We start from the raw sequence: 19660 nt of genomic DNA, 5'->3' as shown, positions 1-19660 counted from the left end.
GAACTATATGGTTTTGGTGCTACAAGAATGCAGGATGTTAGATTTAGGGGGTCATGGAGGCTACCACTGAGATTTCAAAGGAAAGCCTGAGGGGGCCAGGGAAAGTTTAATAGGGTAGGAGTCCCTGTGGGCTGCCCTTGAAAGTCTGATGCATGAAGATATGAGAAGGAAGCTAACTGACATTAAAAGATGGCAGGATCATATAACATCTGCTGAAGAAAGCCATAGGAATCAGCTATGTAGAGGCAAAACTGAGATCATCTTGATGCCATGTGACCCAGATACTGGACATGGAACTGTAGGACTTGTTTGCTCAGCTAGATTTCAGTCTCATCTCTTCTTCCTGTGCCACTATCTCTCCTTTGTAGGGTGGAAATTTTTAAATATTGAAAAAATAGCACTTGATTTTTACAGAGTTTGCCTTGAGTCTCTGAGGAGATTTTGAACTTGGAGTTTTCCATATTCCTGGAACTGTTAATACTATGGAGACTTTCAAAAATGGACTAAGTATATTTTTCAGTATGAGATGGGCATGAGTTTCCAGGGGAGGAGTCTTATGATTTAGATATGCTGTGTTCCCCAAAAGCTCATGTGAGAAAGTTCAGAGGTGAAATGATTAGGTTATGAGAGTGGCTCTCTCTTCTTCCTGGTAGCAATCTTCTGACCTATTTGCCTCTGTAATTTTCTTTTGCCACAATGTTCTGCCTCTAGTTTGGTCCAGAGCTATGGGATTGGTCAGTCATGGACTGAACCTCTGAAATCATGAAGGAAAATAAACGTTTCTTCCTTTAAGTTGCTCTTATGAGGTATTTTGGTCATAGTGAGGAAAAGCTAAGTAAAACATAGTTGTTATTACCTCACAAGACCTACTCAAGCTGACTTTCCCATCTGTGTTGAACACAAAACATTATTTGCATCAATGTGATATTCCATCTGCATTTTAATGTGCAAATGTCTTGAAGATGGCAATAATCTTATCAGAAGATAATGAGAACTTTTTAAGAATGGGATAAGAATAAGCAACTGTTGTTTTGTATAATTAATGAATGAGCAATTCTCCCTCCCCATACAACAAATCCCAATTTAACATTTAAAAACTCAACAGAATTAAATTTAACACATGAATTATAGAAAAAATACCAAATCAAATGATAATTTATTGAGTCAAAATTTCTGCATTCATTCAATTGTACAATAGATTGTGCTAAGAGTCAATTTAGAAGTATGTGCAGCATTTAAAAGGTGCATCTCATCATGCAGTCACTCAGCATTTTACTTAAAAGTACGTGCACAAACTCAGACATTTGTGAACTATTTCAGCTATAATCTAGAGTGATTTTCCTTTGAGAATCTCTTCAGCTCTGAACAACTCATCAAGGCAGACTGCATGCACAGAGTCATTATTTTTTAGCATAAAAAGACAAGAAGTTAGAATATGAAAATATATAAGCAGCATTCATGTAATACAGTATTCCTGAGAAAAGTGTGCGCTATAAATCTTTGAGAAATAATTTGTATTCATATGAAAATGAAGATATAAAATATTTTTTCAGCCTAAACAGAATAATCTAAAACTAATATACTGTGAGGGGCTGTCAGTATTGTACTGTCGATGACGACAAAGGCATAGCTAGAGTCTACTGTACTAATTCATGATAAAAGATTTCAGATAATTTTTCCCTCTATTTTGCACATCTGTTTCAAGATTATCAGGGAAAAACTTTTCTAAATTAATGTGTTACAATTTTATTAAAGTATTGTCTTGTGCTTTTAATTTGGAAAAGATGTCAATGTCAGGTAAACAGAGAGTATTTATAATCAGTCATGTGTGTATAATTAGCAAAGAAAAGGAAACACTGGTGCTACAAAAATGGAGTTTAAAACTCCATTGTGTAGCTAGAGAATTTAGTTATAATTTGAATGAAAGAGTATTGCGTGGCCAGTATTTGTGAGGCTTTTGCCTGGTTCAAAATTAGAGGGCAAGTAGGGAAGAAAATGTTCTGGACAAGAACCATGAAACAACTATAATTTAATAACTTTTTCCCCAGAGGGAAAGAAGTAAATGGTAAATGCAGAATTTTTTCTCAGTGTTAGAATTAGAAAAATGTTTTTCTAGAAGTGAACCTCTATAATTTCTTTACTAGAGGAATACCAACATATCACAATCACAAAGTGCTCTTCTTTTCTACTGTGTCTAAACTGGTGTTTTACATCTTGATAATAAATGTACTATTTAATTGGACAAGAATTAATTGGACAAACAATAGTAATTGTGTGTGTGTGTGTGTGTGTTTCAAGGACTCATTCCTTGGAGAAGAAAATTTGGATTTCCTATTTTGCAAGGAAAATACCTTGGCTCTTATCATACACTGCCTGACCTTAGCCCTTGTCTTTCTTCCTACCCTATCCTCATAGTTAATGCCTACTCTGGATTTTCTTTAGTTGAATGCCTCATCATTTTTGCTCTATCAGACTGTGGACAGATAGTGTTGTCACTGAAAATAAGAATTCCACAACAAAGGAACAATTATCTCATTCACAATAAATTTGACTGTGTTTCTACAGAGTTTTCAAAAATAAACCAAACCAATCTATCAAAGAAATAACAAAAATCTCCCTTCACTGATGAAAAAGAACTCAAAAAGTATTTTTACAAATAATATAGATTTATACACATGCATTATTTTCATTAGCTCATGAGTGCACATTGTAAAAAAATCACAAGTGTTGTAGAGCATCTGGCTTCAGAATTCCTGAATAAACATTACAATAGCAAATTGTGTAACTGGTCTCAGAGCTGCAGCATAAATTGAAACTTGCATTACATACTGTCAAGGTGCAAAGGTACAAGGAAAATCAACATATTTACAGCATGTCAAGATAGTATTCTCTATGATTTGCAATAATTCAGAGAGGGAAACATTAAATATACTATAAACTAGCCTTCCACAGTAAAGTAGGGATCAGTTGTGTTTTAAATGATATAAGAATAACCATTTATTTTTTCTAACTATGTGATTATTGGCATTTAGTATAAAAAATGTGCAGTGCAACTGGCTCTGCCAGTAATAAAATAGACTTGAATGTAGCCAATGCAATAGACTATTATTTCAAAGAATGACATTATTTTTTGGAATCTTAGATTTTTGGTTTGGCTACCAAAAGTGATGTGCAACTCTTCAACTGCATAGTCAATGCAAAGCAGCATAAATTCCTTCTCAAACAGATCCACAAATTCATCAAGAGTCAGGGAAATTCCTACTAACATGTAAGCCAGAGGAACATGGATTTCTGGCAGTAAAGGCAATAATTGATTTAAGTTATTTCTTGTAAGTATCTCAATTCAACTGAAGGTTCCAAACTCAGATCATCGTGTGAGTGAAGACCACATAATACTTTTAAGTCATGCCTGGCTTTTGAATATTTACACAAACATATGTCTTTAGAATGTCACTACCACCCCTCCTACTGCACTGCAGCCAATGGAAAGGGAAGGTCTCCAACCACACAACTCCCTGAGACTGGTTCTGACAATTAAATTTTGGCTTCCTACATCATCAGCCTAACCTCTTTTTAAGGTCACGCGTTATTTATCTCCTTCCCTAGAAACTTCTACATTCCAAATCCCAGAGATTGCTGTGATACATTTCCAAGTACGTTTTGTCAAATATACCTTCCTCTGAGATGTCACCTAGATTTACAATTAACATCATTCTTTTGCACCTAATGGTACCTCCCCTCTTGTATTAATGGTATCAACTAAGGCCACTCATGGTGAACAGGCTGACCACTCTGTCTCCGTTGTTGTTGTAAATGTTCTAGTTCAGCCTCATACATCATTTCCTGGACTAAGTACTTCTCCCGTCGTATTCTTTCATGTAGGCCCTTTGGTACATCTGGAATCAGGTATGCGATGAATGACTTAATTCCAAAAACGAGGTGCTACAAATTAGAGTAGAAAGTACAATTTTCAAACATTTTGAAGTACAATTTTTAAACAGGACAGAAAATCACAAACAATTCTGCATTTGTCTTAAAATCATGTATCAGAATGTAGTAGACAGTATCTTGAATATTAATATTTTAAAAAATTGTATTAGGAATGCTATACTGTTACCTGCTATCACATTAGTATCAGGAGGAAACCCATCTTTTCGTCTTCTTGATTTCATATTTTATATCACTTTGTAAACATAGAATGAATCAAATTCATGTGTATAAAATACTTACATATTATTCAATACTTTTATTAAGATGAATTATTATATACAAAAGAGAAAAAAGCATATCCTGGAAAAGTTCATGTTCAATATATCATAATACACAGAGTCCAAACAAACAAGAATACATGCTGCCTTTGATAATAAGATTTGAGTCCAACTCCAACACATGCATTTCTGGAGTTTGTACTGTAGTAGATTTAATATATCACTGTAATAACTGCTATAACATGTTTTACTCAACATATTATTCTTCTATGATACAATACATAATTACTTCTGTTTTTAAAATAAACTGACAAAAATATTGTGTTTGAAGAAAGTGAGAATAAAACTCAAAGGGAAGAATGGTTGTTAGTAAATGTACAGATGTTGAATCATTCTGCTTAAGTCTGAATCTTACAACACTGTTTAGCTATGTAACCTTCAAAAACATCACCCACATTCCATGTCTTATCCCAGAAAGGGTGATACAAATAGTGCTTCTTAAAGAGATGTGGGTAGGAGGATTAAATGTGTGTGTGCATGTGTGTGTGTGTGTCTAAGAGGCTTAAAGGAGTACTCAGCATAGTATAAGCACTGCTTGAATATTACCTCCTACTATTATAAATGCATCCTTTTTGGATTTCTATAAAGAAGAGTAGATCTTTCAATTTCTCAAAAAGGAAAAATAATCTGACACTTGATCTGTGAAAAAGAACACATTTACATAAAGAACTTTTAGTAGACAATAGTCTCCAAGGCACTTCTATCTGGGCTAGTGTCCTCAGAAACTGCATTGCAAAGTAGAGCACGGTAAAGCAGGTCGTATTTCCAATCAGATGCTCAGAAATTTCTTTCCTGATGATTTATATATGTACTATCTTCAAAATATTTATGTTTGAGCCTCAGGAATATAGAAATAAATTTTTAAGTCATCATGATTTAAATTAGTAAAGAAGGATATTCTCTATGCCCTGTTTGGTGATACTAAATGTCCTATAAACTGATTCCTATAGATTGATATGCAAGGATGGTTCAACATTAAACTGCATTTCTAAAAAACATTTCCTAAAGTTTAATACCCACTTATCAAGACATTCTTAGATAACTATTAATAGAAAAAATTCTCCAACTAATAAAGAGTTTATCTTAAACAAACCTACAGAAATCATAGTTAAAAATAGGAGCATTTATTTTAGTTGAGAATAAGACATGGTTGATTGTTACTACTGTTAGGTAACATACATTCATTTCAAGTACGTTAAGACAAGCAAAGATGAGGTATAAACTTTGCAACCGAAAAGACAATACTTCATTGTTTGAAGATAATACGACATTTATAATGACAACCCAACAGATGTGAGATACCTACACAAGGACCTGTGTTCCTCTTAGAAAAATAATTAACATTCCAGTACACCATCAAAAAACAAGCAAATCATACGATGAAGGCTATAACTTATAATAGCAATGAAATATCTACAAAGTTTATAGTAATAAACTTAAAAAGAAAGAAGCAACAGCTGTTTTAGATCTCAATTAAAAGATAAAATAGAACAAATTCTGTTTATCAATGAAACAGCACAGGTTTTTGTAAGTAAAAAACTACTTAGAAGTGTAATTCTAAGCAAAGTCTTTCACAATATTTGAAGAAACCTGAAAAGCAAATTCTAAATTTTATATGAATGATTAAAAACTCCAAATAGCTATGGGAATTTTGAAAAATAAGATCAATAAACATGAAATCTAAAAAAAAGTTTTCATAGAAGTTGAGACTAGACTAGTGGTTAACAGAGGGGAGGGTAGGATGGGGACAAGTTGATCAATAGGTATAAAGTCATAATCAGATAGTTCTAGTTCTGGGGTGCTATTGTACAGAAACTGACACAAGGAGTAAGATCACTGTTGTGACATGCCTGACCACGTGTTTAGAATCCTACGGAACTGGTTTGAAAGAAGAGTTTGGAAAAGTTTGGCGGTACAAGCTGGAGAAGCCTTTGAATGTTGTAAGCAGACCATAATGGACACTTCTGGTGGTGATGGCAGGGATGAATTTCAGAAGACCCGAAACCAATAGGAATGGGGAGAGTAAAGATTGTGACTCTTATGGTTTCAGAGCAGAACAAGGACTCTTGGACATTGAACTAGGGGCTATTCATATTACATTTTGCAAAGAACTTGTCAACATTTTGACCACGTCCTGAGACTTTTTGAGAGACTGAATTTAGAGATGATGCTCTAATTAATCTGGTGGTGCAATTTGCAAGGCAGCAAAGCATCCAGGCCATGGCATAGGTATTGCTGACCACTTTTAACCAGTTTTACTATGAAGTTCAGGAGCAAAAAGCAGAGAGAAAAGATTTAGAAAACTTATAGTTTGGCTAGAGAAGTACATATAAAAAAGAGAACAAGGAAATTATGGTTGCTGAAGAAATTACCTCTGTTACAGAGAAACCAAGTGCTTTGCACAGAGACAACAGAAAAGATGCCTTGAGAGCATCTCAGAAATCAATAAGGTCATACCATGGTAAGTTCGGGGTGTAAAAATAAAAACTCATTTAAGAGATCATGGGGGACCCTGCTCACAAAGCCCCTCAGCAAACCACTGCATCCATGTTCTAAGAGGGTCAGGGTCTATTTGAGCTAGTTGCAGACCTGGACATCATCTACATAGTGCTGGTTCTGTAGATATAAACAGGATCCCGGAAGAGTTATGGGTTATGGATGCTTCCAATAATATTTCAGAGGAAGACCTGGTAGGCAAGGAAAAACACATGGTTTGAGATCCCTGTGAGCAGTCCCTGACAGGGCTATGTATGACGCTTCAAGAAGGAAGGTATGCTGGAATGGAGATGCCAGGGATTAAGAGATGCCAATGATATGAAACATTTACCTGAGGAAAGCTCCTATCTGTGGACAGAGCCAGTGTAACAGAGAGACCACATAGACAGCATTCAGCAAAGCTGTGGGAACTAACTGCACAAGTCCTGTGAAGTTTCTGTCTTACCATGAGACCCAGGTGACTTTCAGTATGGTTTTGGTCCCATCCTTCTTTCTATTCTACTACTACTACTACTGCTGCTACTACTACTACTTCTACTACTACTTCTTCTTTGCAGGGGAATGGAAATCTTTGCTCTGTCCCAGTGTATATTGGGGAGATATATATATATATATATATATATATATATATATATATATATATATATATATATATATAACTTGCTTTTGATTTTTGCAGGGCCTCTGAGCCAAGATTTTTCTTTGAGTCTCAGGAAACTTTTGAGTTGGACTTTTGAGCATTGCCAAAACTGTTAAGAGCATTAGGACTACTGGGGATAGATAGCAGTGTTTTGCCTTGTGAGATGAATATGAACATTTGGTGGCCAGGGTAGAATGCTATGGTTTGAATATTAGATGTCCCATCAAAAGCTCATGTTAGGCAATGCAAGAATGTTCAGAGGTGAAATAATTAAATTATGAGATCTGTTAACTCATAAGTGAATTAATACATTTGGTAGAGTAAGAATTTGAATGAATTTCTGGGTGGTAACTATAAGCAGGTGGTGCATGGTTGGAGGAAGTAGGTCATTAGAGATTTTCCTTTGGGGATTATATCTTGTCCCTGGATCCTCTCTCTTTGTCTGTGTTTCCTGGTTGCCATGAGCTGAACAGCTTTCCTTTACTATACCCTTCCACCATAATGTTCTATCCCACCTTAGGTCCAGAGCAATGAAGTTGACTGACCATGGACTAAGATCTCTGAAACCATGAGCCCAAACAATCCTCTAGATTGTTCTTGTCAGGTATTTTGGTCACAGTTACGCAAAGCCAACTAATACTATAATGTACTGCATATTTCACAAAAGCTAGAAGAAATGATTTCAACATAAAGGTAAATATTTTAATAGATATGTTTAACCTTGTCTGTGCATGACATGGTACACCTCATATACATGCATAAATTTTATGTCAACTAAAAACATAATATAAGTATATCTAACTCTACAACTTACCCTCAAAAAAAAGAAAAAAATAAGAGAATAAAAATATAAAAATAAGCATGGAATACAGCTTGTTTTTGTCAGATACTAAGATATATTATAAAATCATAGCATTTAGTGTGATGTAGAATTAGAATAGAAAAACGGAGTAATATATCAGATTTCTGAGGCCAGGGATACACTTATATACATACAAAAACCTGGAATATTGCAAAATGGAATTACACAAGTCATGGATATATTATAGATTATTTTGTAAATACCATTACAGATTATCTTTTCATAGTAAGAAAAAGAAAATCATCTTTTCCCTCAGGCTGTATCTTAAGGACAAATATCCTAGAGACATGTGAAAAATAAGACTATAAAGTTAATAGTGAAACTATAGCAGAATATCTTTTTTGAACATTAGATCATGAAATTTTCCTAAATAATCCATATAGAATGAAACAAACCAAAAAGAAAAGCAATCATGAGATTAACTACATCAAAAATGTTATTTGTTTCTAAATAAAACTAATAGGTTATGGAAAGGAATACATACTTGCTATGTTTAGGGATTGCAAAGCAATAATATGTAGTATATAAAAGGAAATCTTAAAATTTGCTTATGAATAGAAAGCTCAACCAAACTGGACTATGAGTATATTGATTTACAAATAAAGAGAACCAAAATGGTTTCCAGTACTAAAACCAAACGTCAGTATCATTGGTGACCATTAAAACAGCAATAACAGAAGAAAAAAGTCAAAATGTTATCTTTCATACAACTACAAAATATTAAAAAGCAGGATAATATCAAAGTCAGGTGAAACTGTAAGGGAAAGGAAAACCTTGCCCCCTGAGAATAAATAGATACAGTTCATTTGGAGAGCAATCTCTTAGTATTACATCACATAAAACTGAGGATACAGACAAACTAACAATTTTTTGGTGGTTATGTGTTAAAATCTGGTTATGTGTTCTTGGGAAATCCATTGATGTATTAAATGATAACAAAATCCACAATTATTAATAAGAGATTTATTTGAGGTAGAGAGAATGGTTGTAGGTCTAAGTACTCACAATGATATTTCATTATATTTAAATAACACATTTCTCATATTTAGAAGAAGTGATCTAAACATGGGTAGGTTTCATGAATAGATTTATTTCTAGATATAAAGAATAAAATATGTTAAGAGAAAAAATGAGTTTTCTTGCATTATACCACTGAAATGATTTTGAGAAAGAACTCTCAAAATAATGCTACATATATTTTATAAATAATTATTTATTCAAATAAACAAGTGAAAGAGCTTACACTGAAGAAGAAGAGTGGGTGTTATTGGGAGGTGGGTGATGGAATTAGTAATAAGAAAAGAAGAAAAAAAATAAAGAGAGAATCACATGTATGCATCATGATATGTTGTATGTGTTTGTTCACTAGAGTTCTAAAAGAGAATGGGAAAAAATGTTTATCTATAAAAACCATATACAATAAAAAACCTTCATTGAATCACTTGATTGGAAATATGCATTAAACAACTATGCAACTTGTATTATGAAATTCTCACTTCATAAGGAAACATTTTTATAGGGTCAACAAGTTATTAGGAAATAGAATTTCAGTCTTGGATGAAACTTTTACAAGTAAGTATTTCATTTTCCAGATGAAAAATATTTTAATACCAAATATTAAATGCTTTTTGAAAATCAATTGAGAGGTACAGTTGCTTTTAAAAATACTTTTTCTGGGCTGGGGCTGTAGCTCAGTGGCAGAGCTCTTGCCTTGCACATATGAGGGAGGCACTGAGTTCGATCCTTAGAACCACATAAAAATAAACAAATAAAATAAAGACATGCTATTCATCTACAACTACAAAAAAAAAAAAAATACGTTTCCCAAGTCTTAGGTATGCCTCTATCTTTGGCTTCACAATTTTGGCCATAGGAAATAGATATATTTAGCATCTTTACATTGATTTAGTGGTGCCTCAAAGATAGTTAATATATTACAGTATTAATTCTCCACTCTATTGTTTTGTTTAAACAAGGCAACAATACTGTAACTTCCTCAAAATTTCTTTATAGAATTATAATTTAATATTGTCACGTGACTTTGGTTCATTAAATACAACCCATCTTGTAATAAAAGCGTTCTCAGGCAAACTTTATTGAATCATCCAATGTCTCCTAAACAAAAGCATATGTGAACAACTGTACTTAGAGTTGATTGTTCAGTTTTTCTAACCTGGGGAATTCTCTTATCAGATTATGAAAACCTTCCTTTCCTTTTTAAACTAGGCACTAGGAAGCTCAAGAGTTTTTACATTAACTCTTCATTAGTTTCTTCCACCCTGATTGTCTAGTGTAAGTACCTACTAACTTACCTTGTTACATTCTTTAGCTCCTGCACTTTTTATAATAGTTTCATTTAATCTGAATTGGAGCCTTTTGCCAGAACCTATGTAAGTCCTTTGTTTGTTTGTTTGTTTACAAGTAAGTAATTGACTTCAAAGAGGCAACTGATATGTCAGTTGCAGAAGCGTTTACCCATAGTAATTTTCTTCTCAGTTTGTGACTAACCTCAAACACGATAATGAAGGCCAATCGAGCAGCAAGGATGTGCCAGTATTGTAAGGTGAATTCATAGGGTTTGGAGCTCCAAGGGGGGCCTCGGTAGTCTCGGTACCTGAAACACAAAAAGAAAGAATTTGAAAAATAGATCCCAGGCTCTGTGGTGCACACCTGTAATCCCAGTTAGTAGGAAAGCAAAGACAGAATGATCACAAGTTTGAGGCCAGTCGGGGCAATTTAGTGAGACCCTGTTCAAACTAAAATTTACAAAGGACTGAAAATGTAGCTCAGAGGTGGAATATTTCTAGGTTCAATTCCCAGTACTGTCAATAAATAAACAAAACCCACCACCAACAAAAGAATATGAAAAATAGAGATCCAAGGGTCAAAGTGTGGAGGTCTCAGATTTCCCTAATTTGCCCCAAACTCCAAAATGATAGTTTAAATGAACTCATTGACATTCAGGGGCAGGAGAGAGAATGGTGAAGGCAAGCAGAAAAATTAACAATAAGTTATAAATAAGTACCTGCAGTAACCAGATTTTCCTATACCAAGCTCACTCAAGTCAAAGAAGGATAGGCTATTGTTGACATATCCTTTTAAGCAACTAGGAAAAAAGAAAATTATTATTTGACTGAGAGTTTCATAACTTTCCAGTATAATTTCTACATTAAAATAATAGGATTTTATAAATGCATCATTTCTAACTACATACACCTAGCATCTCAGCTGTTACTATATCCTCTCTCATTGTATCTCTAATTATATCTTAATAGACAAACTCCTGTCTATTCCTCCCAGTAATTCTCCTCTTGCACTTTAATCTGGTTTGAATTTATTACATGGTTTATTAGACACTAGTTACATCCTTGGCTTTAAATCTCTATAAATCTGTGTTTTATAGTACTAAGTTCATTTGGAAGAGTAAAAGACCCAGAATACCCAAAGCAATTCTGAGAAAGAACAGTGAGGCAAAGGCATCACTACAACTGATATAAAATTATACTACAGAGCTATAGTTACAAAAACAGCATGTTTTTTTTGGGGGGGGGATGAGGTACCAAAAATATATGTTGGAGAAAAGATAGCCTTTTTAATATAACAAATTGGATCACGAAAACTGGATATCTATATGTATAAGAACATATATTTCCCTACCTCCCATCCTGCAAAAAAACTCAAAGTAGATCAAAGACTTAGGAATTAGACCAAAGAATTTGCAACTGCTAGAAGAAAAAATAGGGTCAACACTCCACTATAGAGGTGTAAGCACTGACTTCCTCATCAAGTCCAAGATATAAAACCAAGATTCAATACATGGGATGACACCAAATTAAAAAGCTTCTGCACATCAAAGGAAATAATTAAGACCGTGAAGTAAGAGCCTATGGAATGGAAGAGAATCTTTGCCACCTGTTCCTCTGCCAGATTGATATCCAGAATATATAAACAACACAAAAGTCTCAATGCCTAAAAAAACAAATAACCCAATCAATAAATGGGCAAAAGAGTTATTTAGGCATTTCTCAATAGAAGAAGCACAAATGGTCAAATTCAATGCTGAAGAAGAAAAAAATCACACACTTAATATCTTACTGTAATCCCAGCCACTCAGGAGACTGAGGCAGGAGAATAGCAAGTTCAAAGCCAGCCTTGGAAATGGCGAGATGCTTAGCAGCTCAGTGAGACCTTGTCTCTAAACAAAATACAAAATAGGGCTAAAGTGGCTTAGGGGCCAAGTGCCCCTGAGTTCAATCCCCATCTCCAGAAAAAAAAAAGAAAAGTGATGCTGGAGAAATTAGATACCCTTGAAGAAAGTTATATGAACCCACACCGCCTTACGGTACAATGGAGTAAACTAAGGGGAATTAGGATTAGAGGCTTAGAATGCTCAACTGCATTTCCAGAGTAGACATTGTTAAGAGAAAAGATACGAGTAACTTTGAGGAGTTGAAGGAGGCAGCCATGGGGAGCTGTGAATGGTGGGCTGCAAGCAGACGACACAGGAACCAAGCATGTAGTAGGGACTGTAGAGATCAGTGTGGCTAAAATAAAGTGAAGGAAGGAAGTCTGTGGCATTCTGAAAGTCAAATGAATATGACACAGCAACTGAATGATCGATTGTCAAAGCTAATACATCAACCACTGTGAGAACTGGGAAATGACAAGTGGATTTCAAAATGTGAAATTCATGACCTTTCTATGGAGTATTAGCCTTACCAGAGAGAGCATAATGGGGAAGAAGAGGAGGGGGATTGGAGAAATGAATATGGAAAATTCTTTGGATTTTTTTTTTTTTTGGTTGTTGTTTAAAATGGAAGGAAAGACATGAGGATCCACTGGCAGGCAGGCAGAACAAGACAGGACTTTACACATTGGCTGGAAAAACAAAAGCATATATCAGTGTTAATGTGAAAAAGGCAAGATTCTGTTTGTAGTGTATGAGAAAAAGGAAATGAATACTAGACTGGTGTTCTCCAGGAATGAGTAAGAGATCTAGGGTACAATTAGATGGCTTTTGCTTTCCACAGGAGCAGAAAGTTCCACTTCTAGGAACTGGGAGAAAGCAGACTGTGTGGGATGCATGGTGTAGGTAGGCAGACTCAATCAGGGATATCTGGGGAAGTTCTTTTCTAATTGGCTCCATTTTCCCAGTTAAGTAAACCTGAGAATGAGAATAAAGAAGGAGGTGCCGAAGCCTTAAGGAACAAGGAGAAGGTATGAAAAACTTCTCTAAAAAAGGAGAGCAAATGGACTTGGGAAATAAAATGGGTGTTGGGTCCACAAAAGAGAAGTGGTAAAAATTTAAAGTAAAGGGATTGGGGTTGGGGCTCAGTGGTAGAATGTTTACCTAGCATGTAGGAGGCACTGGGTTTGACCCTCAGCACCACATAAAAAATAAAATAAAGATAAAGTGAAGCTAGCCAGTGTTTTTGTTTTTCTTCATCCACCCTAGCTGTATGTGAACAGTGCAGACTAGACAGAGTTTGGAGATGGCTGGGACTCTGCCAAAGCAGTAAAACATTAGGGGGGAAGGGCAGGGACCAGTGAACCCAAGGAAGAGGTTATAATAATTGGCCAGTTGGTTTGTAAGGAGGGTAAGAATGGGAAAGAGGATGATAAAGGAAAGGGGGACAAAGATGTGTTAGTACTATTCATATTTTAGAGTTCTATGTACATTCAAAGAGTTGTTGGACATCATTAATTTTACAACTTTAAAATATGTATATTATAATCTCCATCATACAGATTAAATACACAAGGTTTAGAGAGGCTATGTAACTTTCTCCAGGCCTATAATTCCTTAAGTTTTGGGCCTCAGAATCTCATTACATTTTTAAAAGTATTGAACACCAGAAAAGCCTTTGTCACCGAGGTATATCTACTGCTATTTTATTACATTAGAAATGAAAACAAATTTAGAAAATATTTAACTATTCATTTAAAAGTGACCATCAAATCTATTGTAAATTAATAAAAAATGGTACATTTTAAAGAAAAATAGCTATAACTTCCAAAGGGAAAAAATATAGTGACAATGACATTATTTCATATGTTTGCAAATCTCTTTGATATCTGTTTTAACAGAAGATAACTAGATTCTTGTATCCACTTCTGTATTAAATCTGTTGCAATATGTTGTTTTGGTTCAAGTGTTAGTGGAAAATCTGGCATCATATAGATAAGTAGTTGGAAAAAGAAGGACTATTTTAATAGCACTTCAGATAATTTTGGATATGTTTCAGTGATAGTACACTAAAGCTACATGGGGTAGCTTCTTAAAGCTTAGTTGCAATGTGAAATCTTAAGCCACAGTAATGAACATTTCATGCAGTTACATTAAAATACATAGGTCTATCTTATACATTAACCATCTTTTATCCATGCATGATTTTGTAATGTCAAATATCAGTCATTTGAAAAATATTTGTGCCATGAATTATTCAGAACTTCTAAGGTTGGTGTGTTTTTTACTATAGTCTCTGAAAAAAGAACACAATTTTAAACTTTGTATTAGAAAATAAATCTCTTAAGTATTGGGAAGCTATGCAACACATAATGTCAAATATTTGCCTTAAAATGACAGACTAGTTTTGTGCATGCACTAGAAGAGTAGCTGCTAAATACCAAGTCCAAATAATCCTAGTTGAATGACAGTCATTATTTCAGGTGGGAAAAGATTTTTCTTAGCTGGAAATCCAACACATGGGTGCATTTCTTTGAGACACATATCACATCTGGGTATGTAGCAGAAGTGCTCTATGCACATTTCACATTTTGTTACATATAATATTGAAAGGACATTTATTCAAAGGTGTCTATTTTGTAAAAATTAATAATTATTAATGCTTTACTTAAGCACACTGAATTTTTTTACTGGTATCTTTAAGGTGATTAAATGGTGATGAGGAATATTGTTTGATTCTAATACTTCGAGTTAAGAAGAGCCACCAGAAATTTTATCTACTATTGCCTTATCACCACCAATGCAAATATAAATACATGAAAAGGGGAAGTAATGTCTTAGTGTAATTATAAAAATAGTATTGAACTTGTGGACCCTTAAGGATATTTGCAGAGCAGATGTTGAGAATCATGTTCCTAAGACAAACAGTTGTTAGAACCTATATTCAACCACATGTCTGTCATATTCTAAATATTGAAATATTAATTACAGTGATGCAGTGGCTTCAATACCTTCCCCTTCCATCCTAGGCCCCATGATTTATCATTTTTGCTACCCTCTTGCCAATATCCTTCTCTTCCCTGCCGTCTTGTCCTTCTGTCAGCTAGCTCTGAAAATGTCTCATCTGAATCAATCTACTCCAAGTTAGCTGCTAAGCATGCTAGGAAAAATACTTGGAATGTGTGGTGTCAGCAACACATAAGCTCTTCACATCTCTGTTTGAAATTGGTCTACGTCCCCAATCCCTGAATATGGAGGAGACAGATGCCATCTACATGAAAGGCAGGTTCTAAAACAGACACCCAGTCAATCTTACTTTCACCTGCCACTAGGTGGCAATAAAGCCACTAGCAAGTAATCATTAGAAAGAAGGTGGCAGATAAGCCTATATGTTTCAAATTATTAAAATCTACTTCTAGACCATTTGAATTAAGAAAACAGACTTTTGAGGTTTTTGCTATTACTACCTAAACAAGCTTATGTTTACATAGTGTTGTAGTTCATAAACCTTATCTCAGACACTTTCTTAATCATAAGGCCCACGGACACTTTCTGTTATAAACCAATCAAGTACAGAGAGATAGTATGTGCCTTTTAGTAAAAGGCAAAGTTAGAATTCAAACTTAAAGTGTCTAACGTAAGACAACATTCCTTGAAGATGCCAAGATATAAACAATAACAAGATATAATACAATAACTATTTTTTATGATTGCTCTTTTAGAAAATGAGGCATTTATGTTTAAAGGTATTTCTGTGTTCTGAAAGAACTTCAGTTCATCAGGAGAGTCAAGGGTTAATTTCATCCTAAATCAAGGCTCATCCTGTTGTGGCACATAAACTGCGTCAGCATCAATCCTATGTTCCAAGATACTTCTCTTGGAGAGAGGAGAAGCAGCTTCCTTACTGCTACTCTATCTTCTATCACCACTTTCACATCTAAGGTTAGTCTCCCACAACAATACTCAAGTGCTTCCAGTTTTTCATTGTTATGCAAATCCACTTTCCTCTTGCATTCTTCCCCAACACTGTCTTTCAATAAGGAAAGATCTGAAATAGCATATCATCCAATGTAGTGGTTCTAAACAAGTGTCCCCTGGGGCACATCTGGCAATGTCTAGAGATATTTTTGATTGTCACTTGGGGAACAAGGCATTTACCATTGGTGTCTACTGGGAAGAGGCCAAAGCGCACTAGTAAATGTCTTACAATGTATACAAAACAAACTTCCCTTTTGGAAGATTTATCTGGTTTAAAACATCAGAGCAGTACGTATGAGAGAGGTTGAGGGCAAGATTTCCTGCACTTGGAAAACCAGTAGATGTAAATTCCTTTTAAAACTCTCTAGGCACATAGCTACCAGTCTCTTCATGCTCTGTATCTCCCCAATAATTGCCTTTTCTCCCCTTCAGTAATTTGATAAACCAGTGTGGGTTTCAATTTCCCCATCTGCATAGTGAGAAGATTGCAGTAGATGATTTCTTAGATTTCCTCCAGTTCTAAAATTTGACTTCTATAAACAACATGAAAGTTTTAGTATTTTGACATCATGCATTTCAAACTGAAAATATACTCTATAAAATTATTTGTTGTAAAAAACACAGCTGCTTTTTTTTAACCTCACTTGATTTCATCTAATAAACATATTATAATTACAATGACCAGAAGAAACATTACTCTTAATGGTCACGAACAAAATGTTTCAAAAGTTCTCATTTTAATTACAAACATAAAAGAGATCAGAAAAAATGTGTAAATTTCAACCTTACTTTTCATTCTGTTCTACATGATTTGCACAGGGGCCATATTTGTATTCATAGACAAAACGTGGGATGTAGTCAGATGTAATAGCAATTACAAATGCATTGGTGATCACAGCCAATATGCCAATTCCTTCAAGAATTCCAAGCCAGATACCTGGTAGGAGAAAGATTAAAGACAGTGAATAAAAATTAACCAAATGAGAACCCTATAATCAATCTTATTTTGAAAAGAATGTCCTACTCGTGTTGGAACGACAATTCTGTCCACAACTCAGTATAGTATCTCACTCCATCATGATTTATAAAGTTTGGTGATATATTGTTTGGTAATACATGATATATAATATTACATCTGATACATATTTTTTTCTATACAGGGAAGGTGAACCCCTTCTAAAAATATTTGAAAATCAGAATATTCTTAGGGCCTGGTTCAGGTTCTGTAACAGTGAGACATAATACATGCAACTAAGATATTTCAAAGCCTAATATACAGAATGTGTTGAGGTAATAAAAACTATGAATAAAAATCTTTTAAATTCTATATCTTTTAGTTCTACATGGTCGTATACACTCTGAAATGTCTATATTCAATGTGTATTTTGGTTTAATACACAATGGAGTATTACTCTGCATTAAGAAATGACAAAATCATAGAATTTGGAGGGAAATGGATGGCATTAGAGCAGATTATGCTAAGTGAAGCTAGCCAATCCCTTAAAAACAAATGCCAAATGTCTTCTTTGATATAAGGAGAGTTACTAAGAACAGAGTAGGGAAGAAGAGCATGAGAAGAAGATTAACATTAAACAGGGATGAGAGGTGGGAGGGAAAGGGAGAGAGAAGGGAAATTGCATGTAAATGGAAGGAGACCCTCAGGGGTATACAAAATTACATACAAGAGGAAGTGAGGGGAAAGGAGGGAAAATATAAGGGGGAGAAATGAAGTACAGTAGAGGGGGTAGAGAGAGAAGAGGGGAGGGGAGGGGGGAGGGGGGATAGCGGAGGATGGGAAAGGCAGCAGAATACAACAGACTCCAGAATGGCAATATGTAAATCAATGTGCAACTGATGTGATTCTGCAATCTGTATATGGGGTAAAAATGGGAGTTCATATCCCACTTGAATCAAAGTGTGAATTATGATATATCAAAAACTATGTAATGTTTTGAACAACCTACAATAAAAATTAATTAAAAAAAAAATATTTGGAAAGTTTCAATTTTTTTCTTTTTATAGATTTTTTCTTTTATTTTTTATTCTAATTTGTTATATATGACAACAGAATGCATTACAGTTCATATTACACAAACAGAACAAAATTTTTCATATCTCTGGTTGTATGCAAAGTATATTCACACCATTCATGTCTTCATACATGTACTTAGGGTAATGATGTCCATATCATTCAAGTTTCAATTTAAAGTAAAAATACACACACAAAAAGAGATAAAATCCATAAAGACTAGTTGACATTTGCTATTTCTTAGGGGGCAAATCTGGTGTCATATAGACAAACAAATTAGCTTCTGATGTTGCATATCACATCAGTATACTACTGATTATATTCAAAACTGATGTTTCAACTAGGATTAAACCTGACTTTAGAAATATTGATAAGAAAAAAGTTCTAGAAAAAATTACTCAGACATGCTAAAGGTGATTGGGTAATATGGCAACTTTGACTTCTCCTCCCCTTGTTTTTCAAACTCTTTATAATATACCTACATCAAGCTGCAATTAAAAAATTAAAATAAGAAAGGATTTTTAGGTTTAGCTAACTAGGGAGAGCATAAGGCAAGAAATCAAAATTCATAAAATAATACTAAATACATAAAACGTTTATTTTTTAAAAAAAGTTACGTAATTCAGTCAAAAGAAAGTAGTCTGGGAGAAAAGTGTTGAATATACAAAAAGATCCTAAAATTTTAATGAGAAAATTAAAGGAACAAATGGACAAATAGTACAAATAAAAATATGTTAGGGGAGTGAAAATAACCAATAATGTCTTAAAAATTTTTAATCACTAGTATTTTGAAAAATGTCCTTCAAAGAAAAGAATAAGATTTTTAAAATAAAATATAGATGGTCAAATACCATCCAATGTTATTTAGGAATATAATGAAATACTTTACATTGTTGTTGGAATGATTTACTACTTATTATTAGTTATTAACTAGTCAGATATATCTTAAAATTAAAATATGTTTGTTTTTAATCCAGTAGGCCTACTTTTTGATCTATATTATAAATACACTATACTCATATAATGTATATGGATACATGATATAAAATATTTATCTATATCTATATATTATATTTATTACTATTAAAAGAAATAAAATTTCTAAATTATTGTAAATTTTTATCTTATATCATTACTATGAATATCATAATTCTATTAAAATGTATTAGACTTATATTTTGAGGTGGAGAATGTTTATGAA

General features: G+C 34.0%; 1 protein-coding gene across 1 annotated transcript in view; it reads right to left on the bottom strand.

The window, feature by feature from the left end:
- Positions 1-1125: 1125 nt before the first annotated feature.
- The window catches only part of Ano3 (anoctamin 3), a 399369-nt gene continuing 380834 nt past the window's right edge, over positions 1126-19660 (bottom strand). Inside the window, exons 24-27 of the mRNA XM_076846993.2 lie at positions 17220-17367; positions 11292-11372; positions 10775-10880; positions 1126-3942 (exon numbers count right to left, since the gene is read on the bottom strand). Of these exons, the coding sequence (XP_076703108.2) occupies positions 3760-3942; positions 10775-10880; positions 11292-11372; positions 17220-17367 (518 nt within the window). The 3' untranslated portion in view covers positions 1126-3759. The remainder of the gene's footprint in view (positions 3943-10774; positions 10881-11291; positions 11373-17219; positions 17368-19660) is intronic.

This window comes from Callospermophilus lateralis, chromosome 2, assembly GCF_048772815.1.
Source record: "Callospermophilus lateralis isolate mCalLat2 chromosome 2, mCalLat2.hap1, whole genome shotgun sequence".
NCBI classification, from domain to species: domain Eukaryota; kingdom Metazoa; phylum Chordata; class Mammalia; order Rodentia; family Sciuridae; genus Callospermophilus; species Callospermophilus lateralis.
This window is presented reverse-complemented; position numbering and strand designations above follow the sequence as displayed.